Source organism: Ambystoma mexicanum, chromosome 12 (genome assembly GCF_040938575.1).
Source record: "Ambystoma mexicanum isolate Mex_15411 chromosome 12, UKY_AmexF1_1, whole genome shotgun sequence".
Classification (NCBI taxonomy): Eukaryota; Metazoa; Chordata; class Amphibia; order Caudata; family Ambystomatidae; genus Ambystoma; species Ambystoma mexicanum.
This window is the reverse complement of record NC_090936.1, coordinates 452,365,105-452,381,975: the sequence shown is the minus strand read 5'-3', so window position 1 is coordinate 452,381,975 and position 16,871 is coordinate 452,365,105. Positions and strand designations below refer to the sequence as shown.

Here is a 16,871-nt window from a genome sequence, read left to right as displayed (position 1 = left end):
ATTGGAGCAACTGTCAACATCGAATGTTTATTGGGTGGCTTTTTTTGCGGGTGTAGATTGTGTCAAGTGGTCTGCGAGGAATTCAAATGCATCTTCATTGTATTCAGTTTCGTCTTGTCGAGTTCTCACATTGTAGCAATAGTCGAAGAACACTTTGCTGGCTTCGCCGGTCCCATTCCATTCAGTTTCAGGCCATTGCGCATAAGCATCACAAGTCTGCTTATTGACTGGCCCATGCTGCAGCTTAAATAGTAGTTGCTCCGTGGTGAAATCTGTTTGGCAAGCGACATCTTTGGTTTGATTTGTTTTCGGTGTCTCCATACTTCTTTTCCTTCTGGGCCTCTAGGAGATGCGTTGTAAAAAACATTTTCAATGCATAGCACACATACAGCAGATGGCACTTTAAGAAAACGCCAGCAGAAAACACTTCCAGAAAACAAAATTGTTTGTTAGTTACCCTTGTTTTCTTGATTTTCTGTGAAACCGTGGTCTTCTCTTTCACAACCGTACCAGCAAGCTGACAAAAAAGTAAATGGTTTAAATCAAGCACATTTCATTTACACGCAAACAAACATGTTTAAATATCTACAAGCATGACCAACTTGATTGAATTAAAACAATTACTACATAAAAATGTATTACAAATGCTATTTGATGTCCAATTGTGTACAACAGTAGTTTATGTTCACCTCTGATCCATGTGCCTCTACTTTTAATTCCACACCTTGTGTAGATTCCTTGAATAGAATATTATTTTTTTTTAAAAGTCAATCGTATTGGAAATTAAAATCTTTCATCCATACAGTGCTTACACACATACCCTAGCAAACAGTGTATGTCATTTAGTCACAATATACATTTCAAATTTCACCTGAAAGCCATCCAAGATGGCAAGTATACTTGATCAGAGATCACCATGCAAAACATACTGATTGTAATGTTGCCCTCAAACATTTTGCAATGTATTCTGCATTAGGAAGGAAGTATAACGTTACAACTGAAATCATAAAAGTTTGAAACACTGTACGTTTATATGCATGTCACTGTCTAATAGTATCCTATGTAGGATTTACTTTCTTTCATTCAAGGGAACTGTAAGTACGCATAACTCATACTCTGGACAGGCTGCAAAGGACGATGTAATTGTAGTCGAAGTACCATCATCCCCCTGTAATGCAATACTTGTTTAAGTACAGATGAAAACAGCGAAATGGAACTGAGACAATGGGATGCAGACAATGGTACATATAAAGAGAAAGCCATAAATGCCACCTTGTGTAAACAGACCGAATACATAAACGTTTTAATATTTGAAATTACAAGCATAATACATTCTCGTAAATGAAAAGTGAAATAAAATTACCTTATAGGTGCTTGAAGTTGACTCGAACAGAAATGGATGCAGAATCTTGCTTGCTCCTTCATTTTCAGTGCATTGTAATAAAGTGGTGCAAGGGAAAATTAGATTTGCATTAGATATGTGGGAAGCTACAACTGTCGAGAATATAAAGTTCTGCAGGTCTGTAGGACTCACCATTGGTATACTGACGTGTCAGTGGTTTGGTCACTTGCGAGGGTCTGTGCTTCTGTCAGTATGCGTTCCTAAAGAAATGGACATGTCAAGCAACCGATTACGAAAACATGCTTCTTTTGAAGGTCACTGTGGCATTGTTTTCTATGGTCATAATTACTTCATCTGAGGCACCATAAATCAGGGGCAGATGTATAGTAAAATTTGGTATAGTGAAAATGTAATACAATCTGGTAAATATGCAAACATTAGTAAGACACATTTACACCGGAAGCACCAATCCGTTCATGAAGTTACCTTTTCAGTACCCCACCGCCTGCAGCTAATTCATCATCCGGGACTCACCTGATGCATCGTGTGCATCAATAGTTGGAATTGCATTTGGAAGCAATTTACAAGAAATTCTGGGTCGATACTTTTTTGTGTACCAAGATTGGTCGTACATATCGTCTGTAAAGTGCCGGCTGCAGATGCAGAATAGATTGGACGTCACGTCCTTCAAGACATCCTATGCTCTTTCAATCTCATTCACCGCCAAACCACACTATCGAACCCATCTTCTTATTAAATCAATATTCCTCGGGAATATATGCAGGGCTGAGTCCTGACTTTTGACATGGCTCCTAGAGCGGCAACTGAAAACCATACATTTTTCAAGAATGTATAAGCTCTGTATAAAAAATATAAATGATTACAAAAAAATTGTACTGTATGCATGAGACTGATGCAAGATAGATGCCACTCTATCACAATGGACATTAATTAAATGTGCTGTATATCGAGATCAAAACACTTGAAACTTTAGACAATGGGGAAGTAATTGAGATGAATGAACATTACACTACTGGGTCCATTCGGTCGAAATAGATAGAAAATGTGAGATCATAAATAGATGAATATAGAGAAGTTAATAGGTGACCTGCCCTTACCTTGACTAACAAACAATTCGATTCAGCAAGCAGAGGAGCGAGTAGCAGGAGAACAGTTAGCACGATTGCCTTCTAGTACTCAGAGATGTTCTCCGGCAAAATATCAAGGGTTTATAAAGGATTTGAAAAGAGGGTGTGTATGTGAATGTGTGGCATGTTTCTGGCATGGTCTGCGAGAGGGGAGCCTGGAACCACTGGGTCTGAGGGGCCATGTGAACAATGGGCCCTATGCAAAAGATACCTTTGAAGTGTACATGGTGTTTGGCACTTTGGCTGTTCCCACCCTGCCAGCCCCCTTGGGAGCGCAGGGCCACAGGTGCAAACTGCCATTGATACTGGATGGATGGATGGATGGATGGGCATGAGGCGTGCAGACGAGGCCCGGAACTCTGCTGATGGGTGACACACTTATGTGGATTGCAGTGGTGGGGCCTGTGAGAGAGGGGGAGCCTGGAGACACTGGGTCTGCGGAGGCTGTGTGAACAATGGGCCCTGTGCGGTAGATACCTTTGAAGTGTACGTGGTGTTTGGCACCTTGGCTGTTCCCACCCACCAAATACTGTAGTGGGTTATAATGGAGGGGGGGTGGATTGTTGCGGAGTAGGTGAGCATAAAAGGGCACCATCCATTCTTTCATGTTCCTCATAGACTTGCCACCAGCTGGCCGCACTTTTATTGATTCTCTTATTTATTGTTTATTTTATGTATTGTCTTATTTATTTTATTGTTCTATGTACTGCACTGCCCCTCCCCCTTTCCGCCTGCACTTTTCCCTCCCTCTGCCCCTTCCCTGCACTTGCATAATCTAAATGTCACTAGGCCTAGTAACATAGTTCTCTATCTTCCCTCAGTTCCCCCTCGCTTGCCTCGTCGCGCCTTGAAACTCTGCAAAGTCTGCATTGGAGAGAAATTGTCCCAACCACAGTGGGTGGAAATCAGAGAAAGTCTTGGATTGCTGTCGTCCTTGAGGGTGAAATCCTAGCACTGCCAGACGTTAGTGTCCGGGTTCTGCCATGCTGTTTGGCTGAGTACAATGTGTTCCCAAAAGGGTGCAAAGAGATTTGTTTTGGAAGACTGCTTATTGCATATAAAACTTTGCCAAGTTCACTAATCAAGAAGGGGTGGGTAAAAGGGGAAAGTAAAGGGGGCGGTCATAGTACCATCATACAGGTTGGGTTGAGATTTGAGCGAAAACAAAGTGTGGAGTGCTATGCAAAATAGTCTAGGTTGCCCATAAAGGGTGTAATACATGCTTTAAGTGAGTTTAGAAATCGATTGGGGACTCTAATGTGTTGTGATGCAATATTTGGGTGGGGGCTAAAAGGGGTCTGGCGCTGCCTGAAGTCCCAAGTAGCTAATAAACCTTTAAAAGGGGTGACCTTACACACCTTTCAAAGAAAGGAAATTAATTCTACTTTTATATATTGCATATAATTAATGTGCTGTAAAAATATTTGCGAAAATCAATACACTTCTAGCACATCAAATGAAAATAAGTCTGCATACCATACAGCGCAGTTCTTTTCAAAAAGAAATCCCTAATTCTTATGGACTGATTAAAATAATTGTAATGGCAATATTTGGAGACTGGATGTGCTGCGCCCTGGCTAGCTCTGGCCTACATAAAGCATTAAGTATGATACATTCAAGCTGGTAAAAGTACATAAAGATGTGAATTTGGATGAACAGACACCTGGAAATAGGAAGGGGGTTTGGTGGGGTCTGGGAGGTGAGAGGAGTGCAAATGAGTCAAGATGAAGCACGTGGACACTGGGAGGGCATTAGGATTGTTGTGATTGTGACCATCCATTTCAGTTTGTATTTTTTTTGTTGCTCGGTTTAACTTTTATTTTTCTTGTACTGGGCTTGCAGTTGGCATGTCTTCAAAGCGTAGGTAAGAAAATGCAGCCAGTAGCATGGCAAGCAGGATTTGTTTTTTAATCTCAAGGTTTACAGAATTTCTTCCCAGAGATGACCTTGGTGGTAACAGCCATACCTTTCACACAGTCTCCTAAACCGGGCAGGGATTAAATTGGCCTCACTAGAGGAAGACAGAGCTGGTTGGTTTGCAAGGTTTCAGGCTGTTAAAGAGGGTCTTGAAGCTATAATTGTTTTAGTTGATATGCACTACTGTGTGGCATTTGAATTTGATGGTGAGCCATTTGAGACTTTGGAGGCTTGAAGATCAGGGGTATATGCGCTTTGAGTTTAGGATCATTCTGGCCATTTTGTCTCACAAATGGTCTCAAGAATACACAAACTCCCAGATGTATTTCAAGTTTATTTAAAAAATATATATTTTTATTTTGCAAGTTTGCATATCAACATTAACAACTTCCCCTCCACCCTTGGATGGTGGGCTTGGATCCATAGTACATTGTTCTTCGACAGTTCACAGGATGTCCAGGAGTCTGATATTGTGTGGGCACCATTGGAGCATATAGTTGCTCTGCAGCTATGAGAGGGCATTGCCCCAATCTGTTCGAAAGACTTCCAGGATTCCTAGTATTTTGCATGTTACCCATTCCATAGAAACGAATTTCCACACTTTCTGAAGCCAATCATATTTTGTGGGTGGCTTATTTTGTTTCCAATGCTGAACTATTTTCAGGCATGCCGCTATGATCAGTGTCATTATTCCTCTGTTGCGTCCTTGTGTACGCTCTTTGGTTTGGGTCCCACATACCCGCCAGCCATATTCTCCTCCAGACCGCCGGCTCCTTGTACCATGTTCCCCACTTTTATCTCCCCCGAAAGTTTGATATGGCAGGGCAACTCCACCATACGTGTTTCCAGTTTTCTGTTGCTCAACATCCTCGTGTTTCCAGTTTTCTCTTGCTCAACATCCTCGCCAGCAGTTGTCCTTGGTGGCTGGGTACATTGTATGGAGTCTCTCTGCGGTTTAGTGCCATTGTAGGAGGACTTTTTGCCACATTTCTCTCAGCTCTATGGGGCATGCCAGCTTAGGGTTTGTTCCTAGCCTCCTGCCACGTGTCCCGTGCTATTGGTTCTCCCAGCGTTTTCTCGCAACTTTTCATATATTTCCACTGGATGTCTTCACCTTGTTCATTCAGAAGTTTGAATAGGTTTGAGATCAGTTTGTGCGAGCCCATGTCCGTTGTCATATATTTTTCAAACAGGGTTACTGTCTTGTGGTAGCATCTTTATTAGTAGGGGCTAGCAGGCAGTGCCTTAGCTGTGTATTTTGAAATTCTTCCTTGGGCTTCTCCCCCACCGCCTGCTTACAGTCCTGGAAAGTCTTAATGGTCTGGCCTTCAAACATATCTCTTATTTTTGTGCATCTGGCTTGTATCCAACTGTTGTATGCCTACTGCTCCATTCCTGGTGGGAAATCCAGATTCCAAAACATTGGGGTGAAATGTGACGGGTGTGTCGCGAGAGTACCTCTTTTGATCGCCATGTCCCATGCTTCTATTCCTGCCCCATGACCTCGCTGATTTTGGTGTTCTGGTGTCTATAGCACTTGTGCTGCCATAATATGTTTGATAGGGGGTCTCCCGCCACTGCTTCATCCTGGTATGCCCAAATGTGTTGGTGAGGCTGCCCGACCCATTCTTTAATGACTCGCAGTTGCGCTGCTTCATAATATTTCCGAAAGTGGGGGAGGATAAGTCCACCTTCGTTCTTTTGCACTGTTAGGGTCGCCATTGCTACTCTTGGTGGTTTGTGTCATCATATGAAGGTGGAAACCATTTTGCTAAGTGCCCTGAAGAATGTTCTCGGCTTTATCGGGAGCATTTGAAAAAGCGCAATTTCGGTAGGACCAATATTTTGATGCGTCAGCCTACCCCCACCATGAGATGTTTAGGGGATTCCATTTTGTTAGATCGGTCTTCAATTGATCTAAAAGATTAAGATAGTTTGCATTGTACAGATGCTTCACTGAAGGTGTTTGTCTGATCCCTAAATACGTAATGTTGTCGGAGGCCTTCTTCGTTTGGGTAGAGCGGGCCAGGTCATCCACCGTTGCAGAGTCCGCCGTCAGATTTAAGATTTCCAATTTGTGCCTTGATTTTCAGGCCGATATGGACCCAAAGTGGTGTAATTCCCCAAGGAGTGCTGGAAGAAATTGTTTCCGGACATGACGGGGCCAAGAGAATGTCGTCCGCAAAGGCCATCGTTTAGTGTTCCTCTCCACCCATTTGTATGCCTTTTATTCGTTGTAGAACAATAAACAGTGGACCAGTGGAGAAGAGGGGTAATCGCCAGTTCTGTTATATGGTCTCTTTATAAATATCGACCAACAGTTCGAAATATTAAAAAATACATTGTACATTTAGTCAATGGCCTGTATTACTTCCAGGTTGGTTATAAAACACCAACTCTCACATTCCAAATATAGTACCACTCATTCTCCATTCCATTCAAACTCTGTAGCTTCTCTCTCAAACCCTCCTTGGTTAGATATGACAGTTTCGCTATAATAATTCCTTCTTGGGTTCAGATCTGTTGCTCCGTCAACCCATCTGTGTAGATTGCATTCTCACAGATTCAAAAGTGTCTACACCTGTTTCGGTTGTCCTTTGACCCCTTATTTGGGTCCCTTCATGCAGCAACCTTCAGGACGCACAAACAGCAACCCTTCTATGTGCCGTCTCTCTTACGGTAGGGTGAGCCATGGTCCCTGCACTTGTCTATTGGCGCAGATGGTTCAGATGTGGGTATTAGTCCATATTTCTATGTGGGGCTTATTTCCCAGAATGGCACGACTGTAGTGGTTCGAATTCAATATGCAACCTCTCTTATGCAGATAATACTCTTCTCGGGACTTTCTTTGCTCTTCCCTGGTGTGGTACCCCAGCCACACTCAACTGGGTCGCATCCGGAGCCCTTCTCTCGATTTTAATTTTGCCGTACGTGCTGGTTCCTGATCTCCTGTCAGTCACTGGAAAACAGCGCGACCGCGATTATCATCTTGCGCTAGTTCCGGTGAAAGACGATAATCGCGGTGGCTAGTTTTGCCTTCTTGGTGGGGTTTTTCAGTTTCTTTTTGTGCCTCCGCTAGTTTCCCCACAAGTTCTTCCTCCCATCTAGCACGTTTTGTCCCTTTGTGATATGATAGGTTATTTATAACGCGCTTGATACCCAGAGGTTTCTAAGCGTGGACCCGGGGATCAAACCTGTGTTGCTCCGTGTCATCTTGCTTCCAAGGAGGGCATGTTGCCGCTGAACTATACTTACGAGATGCTATTAGTTCTCTCCTAATTAAAGATGCCTTTAATGCTATTAGTTCTCATCTCAATACTGCCTTTAATGCGTCCCAAACGAAACCATGTGAGGTTGTGCCCGTGTCGTTCTCGGCAAAGTAAAGTTCTGTCTTTCTTTTAAGTGATTCCACTATTGTGCTGTCCTGTAGAATATCGGATTGGTACCTCCAGGCCCCTGCCCCCCGCCCCCTGTTCTTCCTAATGGTGAATGTGATTATCGGGACGTGGCCCGAGAGGGAGATCGGATTATTTCCCATTAGCCCTGTTGAGGCCCAAACATAGCCTATTCTAGATTGTGTTATAGATATGAGAGTAATGAGTAAAGCCTTGTGTGCCTCCTTTCGTGGAGCACCGGATATCGTGGAGAGCTAGTGTCTCAAAGGCTTTCTTCAATGCCTTTGTGGGGAGTTCGTACACGTCTGTGTTTTGGTGCTTCTGGCTAGTTCGGGGTCCCACGCTGTGTTGAGATCACCACCCATGATGATATCCCCTGTAGCAAATTCTTCTAGTGCCGTAAGGGTTCCTCTGAGGAATCCGTCTTGCCCTGTATTTGGCGCATATATGGATGCTAGTGTGAGGTGTTTGCCTTCTGCTGTTATGTTAAGGAAGATGTATCGCCCCTCTTTGTCCATCAGACTGTTCTGGACTTGTGCCTCAAGTCTATCCTGTATGGCTGTAAGCACTCCCTCCTTCTTTTCCATCCGCATTGTCCTGGTATGTTTGCGAAGCCCCCCTTATCCTAACCTGTGTTTTTCCCCCTTTATGTGGGTTTACTGATGCATAATAATGTCTCCACCCCATTCTCCAAGCCTGATGTTCCAGTTTCTTCCTTTTTATTGGGGTATTCATTCCTCTGACATTATGCGACAGAATCTTTATCCAGTTTGCTCTACCGATATCCATGGTCCTCCATTCCCTGTCCCTCTTGCTCCTGTCTCCTCTTTTGCCTGTCGTGTTTCTGCCCCTTGTTGTCCCTGCCATCCTTGCCCCCCTAATTCCTAGCCCTAACCTCTGCCAGTTCCCTCCCCCCCTGACTATTCCCCCGCACCCCCCGAGAGGGGGCTAGGTTCCTAAAGGCATCCAGACAAAATGGCCCGTGCTCCTGGGCCCCTATCGACTTCAGGTTCCGGTTTTAGGTCTTCCTAAACCCCACTTTAGATTCCATACACCCCTTCCTCCTATGTCCTTGGGCTTGTGTACTGTTTCTGGGCGAGTCCTCGCCCCTGGCTTATTCTGTTGCTCCATTTGTTCAGCGTTCTGCCTTGTATTGTCAGTGATATGGTGGGGGCTTATATTTTCTTCCCTCTACTTTTCCTCGTTACTGTTTTCCATCCTTCTAGCTTTTTGGGGCCTCTTGCTCCCCTTGGTGGTTGGTCCTGGCCGTCAGTCTTCCTGTTGCAGCCCAGGATATGTTCCCCTTCTTCACATGTCACCCGATTTTGATTCCCTTCCCAGCTGAACAGGAGACCAAACGGAAAGGTCCATTTGTTTTTCACTGGATTGGCTGTGAGATGTTGGACCACTGGACCCGTTTTCCGTCTCTTCAGCAAGGTAGACTGTGCTAGATAGAGTTGTACTTCTTGGCCATTTATACGCGTCAGGCCAGCGTTCCTCGCTTTCCTTAGTATTTGCTCTTTCTGTGTATAGGAGGTTATGGCTGCTAGGACGTCTCTTGGTCTGGTCCCTGGTATGGTCGATCGTTTAGGGCCCACAAGGTATAGCTCATCAATTTTAATCTGTGGTTCTGTCTTCTGCTAAAATTTCCGCAAAGAGCTGAGTGACTGTTCTCTGCAAGTCTTTATCCTCGACAGACTCTGGTATGTTTTTAATTCTCTACCTATTTTCCAAGTCCTCACACTGAAGTTCTAGATTGTTAGAAATGCGAGCCAGTTGCTCGAGCATCTAGTCTGATTTCTGTGCGTCTTCCCCCACCTGTTGAAACACTTTCAAGTGTGTCCGTCCTTTCTTCAAGCTTTGCAATATCTAGTTTTACCTCTTGGACAGACTGTTTCATGTCTTCCTTCAGCATCTGGAACTGCTTCTGGAAGGACAGTAGAAATTGATTCTGCAGCTTCTTGAAGCAGTTTTGCATGTCTGCGTTGGTCGTGGCATTGTCCCCTATGTTTGATTGTGCTGCGTTGTGTGGGTCTTTTGCGGTTTCCCCTTTTCTTGTCGATGTTGTGTCCTCCGTAGACCAGAGTTGCCTTAGGCTTCTGTTTTTGTTTTCTTTAGGGGGCGAGGGGAGGCTGTGCTGGGGTTTTTGCTCTGGACTTGGACATCAAAGCTCCTGTGATGGTTGTCTCACTGTTCTTCTGCTATTGCCCAGTTCCTCATTCACATTCTTGTTCTTTGTGGGCATGCGTCCTCTAAATCTCCCTTTCAGTGCGTCCCCTTTGTTTGGGAAGACTTTCCTGTGTCACTGGGGCCCTGTCCCTTTGTGGCCGTGAGTGAACTACTTCTCGTGAAGTTCCTGTCGATGTCTGCCCCTCCTTGGCCGTGGAGGGTGGTTTCCCTTCAGGATCTTAGTTTGTTGGGCATCCTCGCTGGTCTTGCGCCCGATTGACCTTTTATGTATTGCCCTTTCTTGCCTTGATTGCTGCTCCGTGGGCCACCAGTCCTGCTGGTGGTTGCTGATGATCTCAGTCCCTTTCGGGGTCTATTGCCCTCGGGGTTCAAGTTATGTTTGCTGCAGTCTGCCCCTGTTTTCCTGTCCGGCCCCTTCCTTGCTTGGCCCCTCTTGTCTTGGTGTTCAGTGTCCCCTTTTAGTTATCGCCTTGTCGAGGTAGTTCCCTCTCCTGTTTCTCTTGATGGTGCCCTTGTGTGTGGAGAGCAGTCTCCAGTGATGGTGGATGTGGCCCAGTAGGTGGGCCTAGCTTCGTCGCCTTGCGGCTGTACGGTACTGCTCTCCGGTCCTACTTATATTGCGGGCGCACAGGCCCGCATTTTGCGCCTGCTAGGTTATCCCTGTGCTCTTGCGGGATGTCCATGGGCGCTGTTTAAATTATTTTGATGGCTCTGGTCGGGCCGCCGTGGGCTAATGATTTTGCGCTTGCTTTGGGGCAGGCACGTGGGTGTCTTGATTTACACTTTACTCACTGCGCGACAATGGGCCCTCGCACCCGCCATCTATAATGGCCACTATTTTCTCCAGGGTGGTGCTGCTCACCGGTCGCCTCCTGGTCCTCTGCAGTCGCAATCTGCTTCCAGCTGCTGTTAGATCTGCATTGGATCGTCTCGCTCCGTTAGTGTGGTTACCGTGCTGTATAGTATTTCTTCGATCGTTGCTGACCTTTCTGTTTTGTGCTCGGCATGCCTCGCAGCCTGGGGCGCTTCTCTCCGTACTCCAGCTGCCTTCCGATGAGGGGAAGGGGACCTCCGTTGCGGCCACTGGGTTTCCCAGTTGCTTGCAGGAGATCTTCTCTCGGTGTGCTGTTTGCTTTGATATGGGAGGGCTGGGGGAGATGTCCGGTTGGAGCTGCTGCACAGCACCGCCACCTCCTTGCTTTTTGCAATGTTACGCGTGCCAGGTTCTTCAATTAGGCTCGTCTTTGTTCTCTCTGGCTTCCCCCTCGTCTGAAGGAGCGGTGCACTAGTGGGTGATTGCCTGGGTGCCACCCGCAGCTGGGTCGTCTGTGTTCGCTGTTCCCGTCTCTTCGCCAGAAGTTCCAGGGTGCTCAGCTACGTGGCAGGCTATTCTGCCTCTTACTGAAAGCAGATCCCGTTCTGTGTCTCCTGGGGCCCTTTCTTGCCCAGCGGGGTTTCGGATGCTTCCAATTACATCTTTTACATTACTGTTTCCTCAGCGGGAGGCTTCTATTGATCAGACACTTGTGGAGCTCTTCCCCCGCATTGAGATGGGGCTTGGACTCACCCGGAAAACTTGAATATGGTGCTGTTTGTTGCAGTTCAGCGGGGAGAGACGTCTATGCACATCCTCCTCTGCCGGCCACCATTTTGGAATTGTATTTCAAGTTTATGTAAGTTGGTAAATCTGAAAAGCTCCTAATGACCGTCCTTCCCTCTGATATAGGGATGGCCATATCCACCCTAATCCTGGTGTCCTTGACCCCAAACAGGTTCTGTGATCAGTGACTCGTACAAAAAAGATCTACCTTCTCGTGATGGCCTAAAGGCAAATGTCTTATCAGTCTAGATTTGCATCTTGGTGATGCCTATGGGGGAACCCAGTTGAGTAATGCCTTTCCGATCTCTTCGGCACTTGCTTGGTCTTCTATGCCCGGATTCCCCTTTCCTTGCCCCCCTGTGCCCTTCCTGCTCCCCCCTGATCCTCTCCTCTTCCCTGTCCCCCTGCCCATCACATCCTTTTTTTCCAATAGTATCACTCTCCTTTCCTCTACTCCCACCACTTCACATTACTTCTACCACACCACTACTTCCACTCAACTACTACTCACCTGCACACCACTGCTACTCCCACCTCGCCCCACTACTCCTACCACACCACTGTTACACCACCTCCATGCGACTATTCATTCCCCACCTGCTCAGTTAACCTCCTTTCACTCACTTCCTACTCTCTTTTTCGCTCTCGCACCTTAAACCTGCACTCACACAAAGTACCATTTATTTATTTTTAATTAATTTTTTTCAGCAGCCAATACCTCACCTTTTCTATTAACTACTCCACACTCCTCTGCATGTCCTTCCTGCTTCTGGTCTTAATCCACCACCGCTGACCTCACCTGAACAATCCACACTTTCCTGTTTGCTGTTCCCTCTTTTATCCCTTTAGCCCCTTCCTTCTTTCATTTGTTCTACCCTTTTGGTTCACCTGGCCAACTAATCTGTCTTCCCCTCCTGGGATTTTTTACAATCATCACAAGCCTCACCCCCTTCTCACGAATGGGCCTGCCAAAGTTTGCCAATGGTGGCATGCTATACCAAATGTTCCTGTTTGTGTGAAGATTTGCAAAGTCTGTGGGATTAGTGTATTTGCTGGGCAGCTGCATGTGGCTCATTTACAGCTGAGCATTGTATGGAGTGGATTGCAATGTTCAGTGTATGCTTTGACAGTATTCCAAGTTGGAGAGGACTGTGGCTCTTGTCAAGTTGATTTCATGCGTCTGCTCCAAGGTAGGAATTCTTGTTCTTCAGAGGTGGGAAGTGTGATTTCTGAGTGATCTTATTCATTTGTGGGTAAAGGACTGCTCCATGTCGAACATGGTTGCCTTTGCTTTGCACAGACTTGGTGTAAGGAAAATACCCATTGAGTCGGGCCATTTGAATTGGAGGATGACACTGGGGTTGAAGGTTTGGTCAGACCCTCCATATGGGGTGAAGGGTGAACCTGATAAATGGATTTGACCCTTGGCTAACAACCCTTTGCCAGACTGCCTGGGCAAGGCAGCCCTGCAGGAGACAGTATAAAGGCTAAGAAGACGGTAGGTCTTTTGACTCCCTAATGGAAAAGTGGGAGTCGGGGCGATATTCAGTCTGCCACCTTGGAGTGGTGCTTGTTTGTAGGAGTGACTGCTGCTCCCTTATCCCTCTCCCAAACTACCAATATTGCCATATTGTGAGGCCGGGGGCAGGGTTGAATTGGGGAGTATTTGGGAGGATATGAACCTCACAAGGACTCTGGTGCAGTGGGTTACAAGGGTCAGAGGTCCCAGGTGAGCTGGTGAGGGACAGTTGGTCAATAGGGCCAAAGCTCACTGAGGGAAAAGGTTGAGCAATCCATGGGGTCGCAAACCACCAGCAATAGCTGTCAAAGGCTACCTGGGCATACAATCGCATGAGCTTCCAAATTGTGAAAACCAGTTATCTGTAATGCCAACATTTTGCTAATGGTGGGAATACCTTGCATTTGATTTGAGTGCATGGGCAAATTATTGTAGTACCTATCAAATGGCATAAGTAGCTAGGCACTGGATGACGCAACATAATGTGAATACGTAATTATGTGATATAATAGCTGGCAAATGCTGGGCGTGTCTGCCAGTAGGATAACCCCTGCTGCCATTTGATGGAAGTTACTGAGCATACTTTGCAACTGGTTTTAACTCGGTATAATTTGATAGTAATGTCTGGTAATTGGTGTGCACCTGTTCATACAATCATGCCTGCCAAGGGAGCTGCATTAAGCTAAACGGTGGCATTTGCTTTGTCACTGCTTAGAACTGAGAAGGATGGTGGCTCTGCTTCTAGGATTTTGTTGCTCAATGAGCTAATGAGCATGAAGGCTTGTTTTGTTGCCTACAATGGTTTGTTGCAGAACCTTCTGCAAGATTAAGCACTTTTATCCCTAGTACGTTCAATGCCCTTTTAGTTGTATCCCATAATAGGTCTAAAAGCTGCATTTTAAATGTTTTCTCAAATTGCCCTGATGAGGACTTAACCCTGCCAGAAGTATATATAAAACCTACACAGACTGCGTGGTTGGTGACTTAGGCAGACTATTTCTTAGGAGTAACACTATCTCTACGTACGTTACCCTGATCATTCCACAGTCCGGTCTAGTAATACAGATATAAGGTTGCAGGCTGCTCTGGATAAGCCAGCTAATGTTCTCGTACACAAGTCCTCTTGAGTAACTTTGAGCTCAGTGTCAGTTTATATGACTTAAAACTAGTTTGTTTTCAGCCTGCTGATTTCTCCACACAATCTTCCCACGAGAAACAGGCTCTGGTCTAGGCAAAATAATAACCTTTTAAATCTAATTTCACAAATAAGGGTAACTGGTATGGCTTGTTTTGGCTCCATGACTTTACCCCTTTGCAACTCAGTGACCATTCCAGACATCCTTTTCTTGGATTAAGCAATTGTCACCAGGTTTGAACGTATCCGTTTGTCTAGCATGTCAATAATTTGGTCATACCACCCAAACCTAATAGCATATTTTTTGGTAAATCAAGTTCACTGCACGTCCAAGTCACATGCGCTCTTACCCAACAACAAGAAATATAGATACATCTTAAACATACAACTGTCATTTATTTATCATGCCATAGGGTGGATGATACCAGGGAGAGCCAGGCTCCAAACATATATGAAATGTATACAGAAATAAGAAACTGTGCTGAGAAAAAGTAATTTAGTATCTCATAAACTTGCAAGATTACCTACCAACAAATTAGGGCGCGGGGGTTACCGCTCAGGAAGATTGGAACTTTTCTTAAACTGTCCACAGAATTCAAGAATCTTTAAGTTCACAGCCTTGACAAAGCCCATAGTGGGTGAAAACACGTCTCAGCATACAACAGTGTATAATTTATGAAGAGCAGAACTTGCGTTAAGGAACCTGATTATTAAATGATAGTTGTATTTTTAAGATGTATCTATATTTCTTGTTGATGGGGAAGAGCGCATGTGAATTTGACGTGTAGGGAACTTGATCCTTTTCTTGGAACCTCCAGTTGCAAACCTGTATCTCCAAAGGCAAAAGTGAACCATCTTTGGGTCTGTTGCTCAGTATTCTTACATTTTTGTCTCCAGGACAGGGATGGAGAGCAGAGGTACGCCCGAAAATCCATCCGGTCTCGGAATACGAGTTTGATGTGGTCATCGGTGCAGATGGCAGAAGGAATACACTGGAAGGTACGTTGGGTATTTGTAAAGCTCTAAACTGTAATGGTTGTGGACACATTACTCTAAGCATCAATTATATAGCTGTACCTAACTGAGGTTCTGGTAGAGTGTACTGTGAAACATGGCATACATTGCATTCATAATGAAAGAGAAATTGATTTATTAAGACGGCATTAAGGTTGTCAAAACATTTCAGCAGTTGGCTACAGGCATTTGTTATATACATAGTCTTGTTTACTGGGAGAGGCTACATGTATGGCTCAAGTTGATTGTGTCCGTTTGAAATGGAGCATGTGGGAAATGACAAGTTTGGTGATGTGCCTGGTGTAGTAGACTCTGTATTCATACAATTGTTTGCATGTTGTGGGCTCTTCCATTTATCACTTAGAATAGTAATTTAATTACAGATTATGGATGAAAAGGAGTTTGAATAGAGCTTACCCAGAGCTGTTGTGGAGCATCACATCCAGGCGCAGGTTGGCGAGGAGAGGCCTGAATTGCTTGATTTGGTAGAATTGCGCAGGGGCAGAGGAAGGTCATTTGCAGAATATTGATCAATGGGAGTAGAGGAGCGATGGTGTGGAGTTTGCCTTCGATCCTCTCATGACATACTGTGGGTTCAGTGGGGCACTGTTCACTTGGCTTATATTCTGAATTGACTTGCAGTCTGATTTAAAGCTAGAATGACTCTTGCCCAATGTGTGAACCGCGCCATGCACCCAATGGTTCTGGTGCCAGAGGCCAGAATGAGATCCCTGCAATGGGTGCTCAAGATGCAGTGGTCGCAGTTCTCGGGCAAGATGTCGGATCCCGTTCAAATTCCATTCTGTCTCCGAGGATCTTCTGTGGTGGGCCAACAAAGGGAACCTGATGAAGGGGGAGCCGTTTTGGCTACCATGGCAGGATGTGACTAGTGATGGATGCTTCCCTCGCAGGATGCTAGGCAATTCTCCTCTGAACAGAGTACCATCAGCAAGGTAGAGTTGGGTAATTTTCGAGAGACTGCATCAGGTTTAACTGCTGGTCTTTTAGTGCCCTTGTTGCCTAGAATTATTGAAGTAAGTTAAGTTGTGTTCTTGCCTCCAGCCATTGTAAAAAAAAAAAAAAAATCATTCAAGCCAATAAAAGAGCAAACAGACTATTCTTGCATTTCCTATTCCTTATCCTATGCATGTGTTCGCAAAGAAGAAAATGGTTTCTTCATCCTGGTGGTCTGTGCCACCAGACATCGGGAAGAAAGTCTGCTTGTTGCAACATCTGTGTGTGCTTTAAGCTCAAGGAGCATTCTGTGGCACTTTAAAAGATGGCAATAGTTCAATATTGAGCACCTGTCTCAACTAATGCTAGAGAATGAGTACTGTTACAGGTTCTGTTGGAAGAAAATGTGGTGTCTAATCAAGCAAAATAATTGATTCCACAGACCCAACTAAGCTTTCCTCTAAGCAGTATTGCCACACATAACCCAGTTGCAGCTGAGGCTCTTGGCACGGTTTTCTATTGTCCCGTGAAAGCTATTGACTTTTGTTGTAGCCTTCAGCTTGTTTTAGAGCACATTGATTTTATTTTCCATCAGTGCTGTTTTGCCCCTGGGCTTTGGGTTTTCCATTTTCCTTTTGAGTGCATGGTCTTTCTTTA

The 16,871-nt window shown here is 45.1% G+C and overlaps 1 protein-coding gene across 19 annotated transcripts in view; it reads left to right on the top strand.

Moving 5' to 3' along the window:
• The window catches only part of MICAL3 (microtubule associated monooxygenase, calponin and LIM domain containing 3), a 2,299,897-nt gene that overhangs the window by 678,602 nt on the left and 1,604,424 nt on the right, over positions 1–16,871 (top strand). For all 19 annotated transcript variants that reach the window (XM_069628665.1, XM_069628668.1, XM_069628663.1 and 16 more), the window contains one exon: positions 15,144–15,245. In XM_069628665.1, coding sequence (XP_069484766.1) covers positions 15,144–15,245 — 102 coding nt within the window. The remainder of the gene's footprint in view (positions 1–15,143; positions 15,246–16,871) is intronic.